The sequence below is a fragment of the Crinia signifera genome, chromosome 11 (assembly GCF_055691185.1).
Source record: "Crinia signifera chromosome 11, ASM5569118v1, whole genome shotgun sequence".
In the NCBI taxonomy this organism is placed as follows: Eukaryota; Metazoa; Chordata; class Amphibia; order Anura; family Myobatrachidae; genus Crinia; species Crinia signifera.
Genome location: NC_139227.1, coordinates 16,049,962 through 16,062,590, shown reverse-complemented (window position 1 = coordinate 16,062,590; position 12,629 = coordinate 16,049,962). Strand labels below are relative to the sequence as shown.

General features: G+C 46.5%; 1 protein-coding gene across 2 annotated transcripts in view; it reads right to left on the bottom strand.

Moving 5' to 3' along the window:
• The window catches only part of OGFOD1 (2-oxoglutarate and iron dependent oxygenase domain containing 1), a 31,076-nt gene that overhangs the window by 13,707 nt on the left and 4,740 nt on the right, over nt 1–12,629 (bottom strand). For both annotated transcript variants that reach the window (XR_014465437.1, XM_083164257.1), the window contains exons 3-9: nt 12,097–12,143; nt 11,819–11,919; nt 8,765–8,881; nt 8,118–8,209; nt 7,022–7,150; nt 467–574; nt 152–231 (exon numbers count right to left, since the gene is read on the bottom strand). Coding sequence is in view for 1 of the 2 variants with exons in the window: in XM_083164257.1 (XP_083020383.1) it covers nt 152–231; nt 467–574; nt 7,022–7,150; nt 8,118–8,209; nt 8,765–8,881; nt 11,819–11,919; nt 12,097–12,143 (674 nt within the window). In the remaining variant the exon portion in view is untranslated. The remainder of the gene's footprint in view (nt 1–151; nt 232–466; nt 575–7,021; nt 7,151–8,117; nt 8,210–8,764; nt 8,882–11,818; nt 11,920–12,096; nt 12,144–12,629) is intronic.

Here is a 12,629-nt window from a genome sequence, read left to right as displayed (position 1 = left end):
TCGGCGGATTTTCAGGCGCTTGGAGATGTCGTCATCTCAGGGCCCGACTTCACCGGTGTCGCCCACCGGGTCCAAAAACCCTGGTGCGACCCAGCAGTTTTGGTGTAAAAGTGGTAATAGAGAAGTAACATCCCAGAGGCCACATCCTCACCTCCTATTGGGTGGTCCCAACAGCTCCCACTGGATAGTCTGTGCCCCTAACGCTGCAGACACTGCGCTGAATTTCTCTTTCTACGGACAAAACAATAGCAGGGAAATAAGAACACGTGCACTTTTACCTCACATTTTCACACAATATTTTCTGGTTAGGTCAGGTTCAGAGATTCTGGGACAGAATTCCCATATTCTGTGATATAACTAATAATGTCAGTCGTGTCTTTATTTCTGTTAATTATCTAGTTTTGGCAAATAAATCAATTTAATCTGAATATCCTTCAGTCCCACTTTCAGAAGATGTAATACGAACCTTAAGGAAGTCTTTTAGGAGAATTTCTGATGCATCTTCAAATTTCTTCTGAATTTGGTCTTCCCGAGTCAGATAAAGTGGGTTTATCCACTCATGCAAAAGTTCATTCTGTGGAAACGATAATTCAGCAGATAATGAACTAGTGTTACAATTACATGGGTTTCTATGTAATTGCAGAATCTGACAGCGTGGGATAAGGCAGCAGATACATTACAGGACCCTATCCACTAGTGCGACATTGCCAGTTTTTATGCGACTCCGACCCATTTTTTGCAACGGATCGCATAAAAAGTGACACATTGCATGTCATTTACCTGCGATTGCGATGAGGAGAGTTCCTGTGTGCCTCGCATAGCAGATCTGACTGGTACTTTGTCACAGCCCCTGCTAGTATCGCATACGATACATTGGATGCAAAAGGACCACATACAGTGCATCATATGCGAATAGTCCCCCTGGTGAGATGGCATGGTACTGCATGCAATACCTCGACGTAGTAAATGGGGATCTTTACTAGCGGTATAATGACACATTTTCTATGTAACTGCAGAATCTTACAGCTCAGGCAGAAGATAATTCTTGAGATGTAGGGGAAGATTTATTAAGCTCGGTGAAGTGATAAAACGTCTGGTTTTTATCACCGGCCAATCAGCTCCTACCTGTCATTTTTCAAACCAAACCTGCAACTTCACAGGTAGGAGCTGATTGGCCGGTGATAAAAAAAGGGATTTTTGTAAGAACTTACCGTTCGAATCCCTTTCTCTGATATGGTCCTGGTGACACAGCTTCACATTGGGATGTAGGAGGGTCCGCAGGAGCCAGGCACCTATCCTAAAGCTTTTGGAGGGTAGGCTCCTCCCCTACTGCATCCCAGATTCCTCAGTTCAATCTTTCAAAGCCACTGGAATACATTAACTCAGTACAACGCCTGCACATATTATATGCACATTTTTAAATTTAACTTTTTCAACCAATTATAACATGAAACATCATGAACACTGGCATACTTACTGAGCGTAAGGGAGGGATCGCTGTGTCACCAGGACCATATCAGAGAAAGGGATTCGAACGGTAAGTTCTTACAAAAATCCCTTTTTCTCTTTCAATGGTCCTGGTGACACAGCTCAACACTGGGACGTTCCAGAGCCGGTCCTTTGGGAGGGTACGCTCAGGTCTGCAGCTCTCGTCACTGCTCGCCCGAATGATGCGTCCACCGACGCGAACTCATGGAACCTATCGGATTTGGCAAAAGTATGAACAGATGACCAAGTGGCAGCCCTGCAAACCTGCTCAGCTGTTACCCCATGTCGAACCGCCCAAGAGGTGGTGACTGATCTGGTGGTATGCGCATTAGTCCTGGCTGGCACAGGCCTACCAACTTTAGTATATGCAAACGCTATAATAGAGCGCAACCACCTGCTTAGAAGCAGGCCAACCATTATTATGTACATCATACAAAACAAGCAAAGTATCAGTCTTTCTGACACTTTTAACTCTGTCCACATAAATGCGCAAGGCGCGCACAACATCCAAATTCCTCAATTTGTCCCTTTTACTTGAACCCTCTGGGGGTTGAAACAGGCAGAACTAACTCCTGATTTAGATGAAAAGCAGAGACTACTTTTGGTAAAAATTGGGGTACTGTCTGAAGGAAAGCCCTATCATCATGAAATATAAGGAAGGGAGCCTTGCAGGACAAGGCTCCCAACTCCGATACTCTTTTTGCAGACGTCACTGCCAACAAAAATACCAGTTTCCATGTAAGGAATCTAAGGTCAGCCGACCGTAATGTTCAAAAGGTGCCTTTTGAAGGCACTCCAGAACCAGAGATAAATCCCATGGTGCTACTGGTTGCTTGTAGGGAGGTTTCAATCGAGACACCCCCTGCAGGAAGTTCTGTACTTCCGTTAACAATGCAATCCTTCTTTGGAAGTAAATTGACAAGGCCGAGATCTGTACTTTGAGTGACTGAAGGCTTAACCCGGAGGAAAAGCCAACCTGCAAAACCTCCAACAATTTTGCCAATTTAAAGCGTGATGTGTATGACTTCTGTCTTTCACACCATCGAATATAGGTCTTCCAGACCCTATAATAATTTGCAGAAAACACTGACTTTATGGCTTTAATCATTGTGTTAATCACTGCCTCTGAGAATCCTTTATCCCTCAAAATGGCGGTTTCAACAACCAGGCCGTCAAAAATAATCGAGCTGAATCCAGATGGTTGGACGGTCCTTGTTTTAGAAGGTCTGACCTCAGAGGTAAACGCCACGAGTCCACAGACAATCTCTGAAGCCTCGAGTACCAGGATCTCCCTGGCCAATCTGGGGCCACTAAAATCACTGGAATTGCCTGGGCCTGTATCCTTTTCAACACCCTTGCCAGCATTGGGACTAGCGGAAAAACATAAAGAAAATTCCCCTCCCAGGGGATAGTCATGGCATCCACTGCTTCTGCCAGTGGGTCCCTCGTCCTGGCCTAAAACCTGGGCACCTGATGGTTGAATCTGGATGCCATCAGGTCCACATCCGGAGTTTCCCACTTCAAGGTAATTTGATGAAATATCTGAGGATTTAGGCTCCATTCCCCATCCTTCAGCTCCTCCCTGCTCAGGAAGTCTGCCTCTATATTCTCCACTCCTGGTATGAATATAGCTGATAAGGCTGGAACATTCTGTTCCGCCCACAAGAGGATTCTGGACACCTCCCACATGGCCAGTTTGCTGCGTGTGCCTCCCTGGTGATTCAGATACGCCACAGCTGTGGCGTTGACGGTCTGAATCCTTAAAGGGAGCCTCTGTAACCTGTCTCCCGCTAGAGAAATCACTTTCCACACAGCTCTCAGTTCCAAGATGTTGATCGGTAAGGCAGATTCCTCTGGAGTCCACAAGCCCTGCGGACGCAGGTCCAAGACTACTGCCCCCCCAGCCCCTGAGACTGGCGTCGGTAGTGACTACCAGCCAGCTCCAGGACTGCAGTGACCGACCCCACTGAAGGGAGTCCACGTCTGTCCACCATTTCAGGGAGGCTCGAGTTTCCGAAGACAGCACTATCTGTTCGGATTTCATGGTCTGTGTGTTTTCTGACCAAGCCGTCAAAATGTTCCACTGGAACACCCGAGAGTGGAACCTGGCAAACTGCCGCGTCTCGAAAGACGCCACCATCTTCCCCAGCAGCTTGAGGCACCTCCATACTGATGTGCTCCGAGAGCTCAGAATCTCCTGGACTAAGGCAACCAGATCCCTGGCCTTTGCCTCTGGTAAAATTACCCGATGTAGATGGGTAACCAGAATGACCCCCAAGAATTGGAGTCTCTGTGACGGCACCAACTGAGACTTTTGTAAGTTTAAAAGCCAGCCGTGAGCCTGCAAAAAAAAAAACCCGATGGCTTCTGCCAAGTGACTCTTCAACATGTCTGCTGACTCCGCTCTGAACAGCAGGTCGTCCAAATATGGGATCACCGTGATTCCCCTCAGTCGAAGCACAGCCGCCCTTACAGACATTATCTTGGTGAAAACCCTTGGCGCTGTGGCCAGGCCGAAGGGCACCGCCTGGAATTGCAAGTGCATGGTCTCCTATCTCAAACCTCAATAGAGCCTGATGTCCTGGGTGAACAGGAACATGAAGGTACGCGTCCTGGACATCCAAGGACACCAAAAATTCTCACTGGCCAGGCTTAACAGCACTGACCGTAGAGACTCCATTTTGAAATGGTCTACCCACAAATGGATAATTAACGACTTTAAATTGAGAATCGGTCTGAAAAACCCGTCTGGTTTGGACACCAGAAACAGAGTGGAATAAAAGCCTTTTTTCCACTCCGCTCTGGGGACCGGGATCACCACCCCCTTCTCTAAAAGAGAATGAGCCGCTCCCAGGGGAGCTGTACGGAGCCGAGCCTTCTTTGGTATTGGCGTGGGAATGAATCTTCTTGGAAGAAGACCTTTGAAGGGAATTCTGTAACCCTGGGTTATAATTTCTAACACCCAAGAATCCCGGTCTAACAATGCCCATGCGTCTTTGAACAGTGTCAGATGTCCCCCCATCTTGACCACCGCCGGGCAAAAACCTTGACAGTCATGCAGAGGGTTTGTCCTCTCCTTTTGTGTTTGGTTTCTTATGAAAGGAACCAAATTTAGACTTTTGGGCCTTGCCCCTGGAGGACTGAAACCTTTCCCCTGAAGGGCTGCCCTCGAAAGGACGCACCTCCTCTAGGGGAGGGCCGCATGGCCGGCCTGAAAGCAGAAAACCTTGATGTCTGCAGGGACTGGCAGGAAAATACTTTTGCCACCTGTGGCCTGCTTAATAATCTGTTCCAGTTCAGAAGCAACTAACAGCTTTCCTTTAAAAGCTAATGCCTCTTAGGCTTTCTTAGACACATTATCTGCCTCCCAAGCCTTAAGCCAGAGCACTCTTCTGGCATTTACAGACACTGTGGAAACTCTGGCAGCCATTTTGAGAGCTTCCTCTCAGACTACAATACATGCTCTGCAGCCGCTTTTAAGCTTCTCTGCAAGCAATAACACACAAGGGTCAGCGTGTAAAATAGTGCACAAATTTCTGTCCCACACGATCATGGCCTTAGAGACCCAGGCTGAAGCAATCAGAGGGCGTAGGGTGTATCCCACCCCTTCAAATATTGCCTTGAGGTTACCCTCCAGCTTTTTGTCTACGGGTTCTTAAACGCTGCTACCCCTTGTACTGGTAGCACAGTGGCTCCACCTGTGGCTTTGATACACGTGCCACAGAAGCATCTACCACAGGGACTTTTTCCCAGAGGTCAGCATGCGCCTCAGGCATGGGGTACAGGCTTAGAAATCTTTTAGGTATCTGAAGCCTTTTATCAGGGGTTTTCCAGGCCCCTTTGCAGGGAGATATAAGTTTCTTTACGCTGTCTCATAAAAACAACCTTTGCAGGAGTTTATCCTTCACAGACAAATTTAATGCCTGTTTAACAGCAGTAATAAAATCCTCTACCCCTGAGGCTGAGGACTCTTCAGAAACATCACCCTGATTGGTATGTCTGTGTACTCTCCTTCCTCATCAGCAGCTAATAATGGCACTGAATAAGACCTTTTAGGGGTCCCCACAGAATAACCATAAAACTTGTCCAACAAGTAATTTAAACCTGCTGATTCCCATAGCAGTATCCTGCATGACCTGTAATAAGTCAGGATCTGTCTGGGTCCGAGGCAAAGAGCTAGGACTGCTGAGAGAATGGCAATGGTCTAGGGAAGTTACCAGCCATCACTCTGCCTGTCCAGTAATGCACCAAAGCATTTTCAGACCTGCCCAGGGCTTAGCCCACGCAAGCTCCGATGCACTTCCCTCTGGGGTTCACTCCCCATGGGTTTCACAGCAGCGCAATAAATACATAAGCCCCCCTTATCTGCTCAGGGACAAGTCTCAGTGTACAACCACTGCAAGCGCTCAATGCATTAAAGGCTCCCTCCCCCAAAACCACAGACTGTTGCTCAGACATGATGTTCTCAATTAACACAGTCACAGCATTAAATGTACAGACATTATATACAGAACCAATATATTCAGTTCACTTAGCTTTCTGTAGTCTTCAGATTGGGGAAAGCGATGCCCAGGAAATCCAATCACTCTGTCAGGATCTGTAAGCCAGCTCAGCTCCGCTGCAAGCGTTCTGAATGGCGCCAAAACAGAGTGAGGGAAGGGACCAAGTCCCTGCTGCTGCGGGGTCTGTGACTTTTGGCGCCAACTACCCCCAGACAGCCGCTCCCATTGTAGGATCTCCTAGTTCCAGTATCTCCCCCTCAGCTGGGGACCACTCGGAACATGCCTGTAACAACACTGCTGTACTCTCATATCAGGAGCTCAGTGTGTAAGCTCCGCAGAAAATGGCCGCCGCCATCACGGAGCGCCTGTCCCCCATGATCCCCACCTAGCGTGAAGCCGGTTTCAGAGCGCTCCGGAGCCCAGGCAGCTTCTTAAAAGAAGCTGTAAGCGCTGCACATGGAGGCCAGACAGCGTCTCCCTCGTGCACAGTGAGCTGACAGGACGCGCTTCTGTCAGCTCCTGCTGCGCTAGCAGTGTGAGGATTCACTAATGAGAATCCTCACACTGTGCCTACCTAGCTAGTGTAGAAGTTAATAAAATAATAAAAACCCTAACTAACTCTACTCCTTCGGCAGCCCTTTAGAATAGCACCCACTCCAGTGGGCACCTAACACGAACTGAAGAATCTGGGATGCAGTAGGGGAGGAGCCTACCCTCCAAAAGCTTTAGGATAGGTGCCTGGCTCCTGCGGACCCTCCTACATCCCAATGTGAAGCTGTGTCACCAGGACCATTGAAAGAGAAAACTTGACACCTTATTACTTCACCGAGCTTAATACATCTGCCCCATAATTACAGTTTCTACATAATTGCAGAATCTGACAGCCTGGGATAAGGCATCAGATAATCCACTAGTGACACAATTACACAGGTTCTATGTAACTGCAGAATCAGACAGAAAGGGAAAAAGCGGAGGATAATTCACTAGTGATACAATTATATAACTGTATAGAACCCAGAGTATTGTCATACATCATGGTGTACGTGGGGGCTGCGGACAGGCCCGGGGTGCACAGTGCGCGGCGGTCTTTCCAAGGTTGGCCCGTGAAACCATCCGCTTACTGACAGGCGAAGTTTGTCTGGACTCAGGATCTCTGAAACCTACAAAAAGAGGTTGGAATACGCAATAAATTAGGCAAAATAGAAATGTAAAAACCAAGAGCCTCGTCATATGCAATATAACATGGGATCCAGTTATATAAACAGAACATGCTGCCATGATACCCACAAAAGATGGGACCTGCAGATTTGGGGGGGGGGGGGGGTATTCTGGTTGATTCCTAAAATTGCAGTTACAACCCCCCCCCACCAACCCACTCGCAGTGTGTGTTCCCATCTTTCGCCGACCACTTTCGAGTCACTTACATATGTGTGCACGCTGGGACAGAAATGGGCAGGCAGCCGACATCCAATGGTGTCAGCTCCCGGCCTCCGCACTCGCGTCAGGGCCTCATTACCACGAGAACGCCCAGCACTAGATTTTTTTCACTAATATTATACTTTCTAACACTTTCAGCTGTGTAACACTGCGCCACCTTGCGCCACAATGGTGCTAGCGTGCCCGATTCTCGGCAATGGACACGCGAGCATGCGAGACGCTGCCGCATCCATGTCCTGTCCCCGTCCTCCGGATCGCCATCCGCCAGAAACCTGTTGATGGCGGTCTGGTGGCAACCGTGGGAGTGGCCCCATCCGTAGCTTCCGCTTCCTTCCTATTAACACTTTAGCTTTTCACTTGTGTGCGACCCTGGGGTGACTGGCTTCTGTCATCTTTTTGTTGGGGTCCTGCACACCTGATCCAAACTTAGTATTAAGGACCCATCAGAGATAACAAGGCCATCTTGATGCTGGTTGGTGGGCAACTATTATTTGGCCAATTCATATACTAAGACCCTGGAATTCTGATGAATAATGTGGAGTGTGCATCTGCACCATGTGTTTTTTTGCAGACTTAAAATATCTATATAATAGCACCTCATATAGATAGGGTGTGCGTTCTAAGACACCCCACCCCACCCCCCCCTCCCCTCACCCATAACATTGCAAATTGCCCTGAACATAGTATCACCTGATGGAAAGAAACTGGAGAGACTTCAAAGAAAACTAGTGTGTTCCGTGATGGGACAAGAGACTTTGCAATAGATCCAGGGTCTCCCCGTTCTGTAAAAAAAGGAAAGGAATGTACAGAGTGGATATATATATATATATATATATATATATATATATATATATATATATATATATATATATATATATATATTTCTACAGCATTGATTAAACCTACCACTAATACCTGCCTCAAAATGACAGATGTAAATTTCTGGTATGGCAGCTATCTGCAGTGCCCTGGCACCATCACGGGCTCTAACTTGGCGCCATCCCGTAAAATATCAGCACATTAAGAAACATCAAAAGGATTGAGATGTTGTTAATGAGGGATTAGTTCACGTAAAATGCACTCCTGCAAATGACCTCAGCACTCCATGTGACATCATAAAGGACAGACAATTTGAATTGGCGTTGCCAACGTTTCAAGGCTCAACGCCTTTTCTTCAGGGGTTACAAATGTTTTTGCAGAGATAGATACAGAGACGGATTTTATTTTATGAATCGCTCCTATATAAAATAATTAGTAGTTTTAATCTAGTGATTACAACAAAATAATTTGGACGGCCATATTGATTAAACAGAATTAACAGTTCTAATAGGACTTACCATCAGTGCTGTATAGGTCAAGAGTCCCCCCGTCTGCCTTCGTCCATTCAGGAACCATATAATATATAAAAGCAAACCTTCTGCCTTCCAGCTCATCGTCATGACACAGCAACACATCTATGTAGAGTGAGAAACGCTATGGTAAAAAAGGTTTCCAGTAATGAAGAGCCTCCAGAAAAAAAAAAAAACTAGACTATTTTTCTGGAATATCTGGCACCTGCAGTTTCATAGAAATCGTTTAGATTTTTCTTGTTTCTAGAGCGCGGTCTCTACAGAAGCAAAAAACGAATTGAACAGATGGCGTAGCTGGAGCTACATAATCCAGATGATTCGGGAAATAGAAGCAAAAAACGAATTGAACAGATGGCGTAGCTGGAGCTACATAATCCAGATGATTCGGGAAATAGAAGCAAAAAACGAATTGAACAGATGGCGTAGCTGGAGCTACATAATCCAGATGATTCGGGAAATAGAAGCTTTAAGCTGGGTACGCACTATGCGTTATTTTTAAGTGATATGAAGTGATATGAACTATATCGATACTGTTATTATTATCGGGTGTGGGACAAAGGGTAGACAGCAAAAAGGTGGACATTCAAAAAGGTCGACAAAACTATTAAGTCGACATGGTGTTTTTCACATTTTTTTGTTCCGAATGTCAACACCGACATGGACACTGAAAAACGTAGCACCGCATCCCCTCGCATGGCTCGCTACACACGCTATGCTTCGCGCACGGTGCCTCGCTACACTCTGCATACCATTATATTCTCCCACTGTAGTGGATGGTAGGGCATGAAATACCGCCTGTCGGCACCCAAAAAAGTGAAAAACTCCATGTCGACCTTTTGACTGTCGACCTTCTTGCTGTCTACCCCATTGTCCGGATACCTATCATGCATAGGGCCTGATTCAGAACTGCTCCCTTGCAATTCGACCCATGTTATAAAGGCTCGTACATACGGGGCAACTACAGCCGTATGTAAGTCAGGCCGGCGATCTGTGCTAACCTAATGTCTGACAATTAGCACTTGCTACACATTCTTAGATATTTACTAAGGGGTTGTTCCTATTAGGGGCAGGTTAGGTAACCTGTATCCCTAAACCTGGCACCTCTGTGCTCAACCAGAGCCACAGTCCTGATGCTGAATTTAATGTGGACACCCAATAACTCAATGGGGGCCAGAACCCCTGGACTGCTAATACTGCACAATACTTAGCACGCAGAGAACATAAGCTCATAGTGGAGGAAGAGGAGACAACAATTGTGAGAGGCTGGAACGCAAACGGATTCAGCGCACCGCACCTAGCAGCCAAATCAATGGCTAAGATGTACTTTAATGCTGTATATACACGGTGCGAATTGAACGGCAAGCAAAACGCGTTCGATCTGTCCTGTATATAGTCTTGCCTGCGCTGTTTTACACTAAACGGGAGCGCGCATCGGAATCGAATCATCATCGAATGAGGCTGAAAACCGTTCGATGTCCATTTCATTTTGACTAGTCAAAATCGGACACAAGATCTCACTGTGTGTGTGCAGCTCAAGAGCGGACCCCTGGTGTAGAGCAAACCTAGGTTCCAGAAAACAGAGCCAGATATTTATTCAGAAGCATCGCAAGAAGTCCCAAAACAGGGCATCTGAAAACAGCATGTATTGTACGCCCAGGAAGACTGAGCCCTACTAAAAACAGCCCCGCTTCCATGGACACTAAAACAATGCAACCACGAAGTACATAGAGGTTCTGCTCTCTAGAAGTTATCCTGTACTACCCCAGTCTAATTCGGTGCAAGCTCAAACATCCCCACAATAAACCCATGTTCCAGAGCCCCCAGATTTGATGTCAGAGAAAAGGACCGGCCAGTACTAGATAGTATTGCCAGATGTCACATAACCTAAGGGCAGTATTCAATGAGGCTGATTCGCCATGTTCTACGGCTAATTTGTGCTATTTTCGTGCTGTAAGGAGATTTTTTGACTAAAAAAGTGAATCACCCTAATCAATGACCAGATGGTGAATACATTTCAAGGTTATTATGGCCGTGCAGCAATCGCTATCTTTTTATGGTGACGAGGAATGTGAACTTTTACATTGAAGGTTTTTTTTTTTTTTTAAATGAGGTGTCAAAAATCAGGAATTTTATTATGTGAAGGGGCATGCTATTTTATTCATGTGCTTACTGCAAAATATATATATATATATATATATTTGTAGAGGGCGGACTGGCACTCCAACTCTGGGGGGGCAAATACCTGGGTGCCTTCTGGAAACAAATTGTAGACAGACAAGAGACAGGCAGCGGCACTCCAAGGATTTTTCAAGTGTTATATTTCAAAAGGTCAGGAACCAACGTTTCGGGGTATCGAATCACCCCTTTGTCAAGGTCTTCACTTGTACCTTGACAAAGGGGTGATTCGATACCCCGAAACGTTGGTTCCTGACCTTTTGAAATATAACACTTGAAAAATCCTTGGAGTGCCGCTGCCTGTCTCTTGTCTGTCTATATATATATATATATATATACTGAATATATATTTAAAAAAAAATTTTTTACTTTTTTTATACACATTGGCCAGCAGGGGGCTGGGAGCCGCTCATTATATATTCATATATTCACTGCTCCCGATCATTACATATGCACGATCGGGAAAAGTGCTAGTCGATCCCCTGCTAGCTCTCCCGGGGGGGGGGGGGGGGCAGCTTGTGCTGCCTGGGTCCCGGGGAGCCCTCCTCCCCCCCACATACATTCTGGGGCAGACAGGGAGACTTCCATCTCCCTGCCAGCCACCGTCCCCCTGCTCCCTGTGGGGTTAAGAATCGCCGTCAGGGGCAGCGAGCCCCTGCGACGTTGAATACGGGGACAGCGAGGCTCCGGAACACGGGGACTGTGCAGCGAATCCTAAACAGGATTCGCTGCACATCGCCATAAAACTCATTGAATACTGCCCTAAGACTTCCACAAAGTAGGAGACTTCCTGTTTTAACATTTTAAGCAAAAGAAGTCTGCATGGGCTCTGACACAGTACTGAATGCTTAAGGGTCTGATGCTCACCTGTCTCCCTATAGTCGGAGCAAGATAAATCTACAGTCTCCTCCAACGGAACACCGGTCACCTCCGAGAGCCACTGGCGGAAATCCTCAAATAGAACCCTCCTTTAACAGAGAGGACGACAGAAATGAGGCAGCTAAAGGAATGTGTCATAAGAGCAGTGGGTGCAGATATGAGCTATGGAGGTAAAAGAAGGGTCTAGGTGCTGGAGCGGAGATATATTAGGGTAGGTTCAGGTTACAGTAGGACTAAGGGTTATGTACCAGTTAAAGTCAGCTCACCTTAATGCAGAAATGTGAGGTCCTCTGCAGCTTTTCAAATCACCTGACTGTAAAACAAAAATCACAGAATATTGGGACACAGCAGAAAACATCCTGCACTTTAGAGGGGCTACTGGATAAGTAACTTCATTTCATAAAGGTGTGTTTGAAGATTACCTGCACTAGATTGACCTGACAGGATTGTGTCCTATTTTATCACACACACTCTGTAACTTTCTGTATTTCCCATTGACTTATTGATACACCAATACGGTCTGTCACATGCAGCGCCCCCACCTTCCCAACAAAATAACAGATCCTATATTCTTAGCCGCACTCACTTTCCTGCCTTCCACAGCACCTGTCCAAATAAATTGTGTTTTAGAGGTGCACTGACTGACCATTTAATGAACAGGGGGAAACAAATGACAATTCAACAATGCTACTGGTGGACAGGTTGAGGAGGTCCATGAGATCCCCCTGCGGAAAGTCCCCACTTGCAAACTGAAGGGTGGAAGTTTTTTGGAATGAGAGACCACTCCTCCCATGAGTGA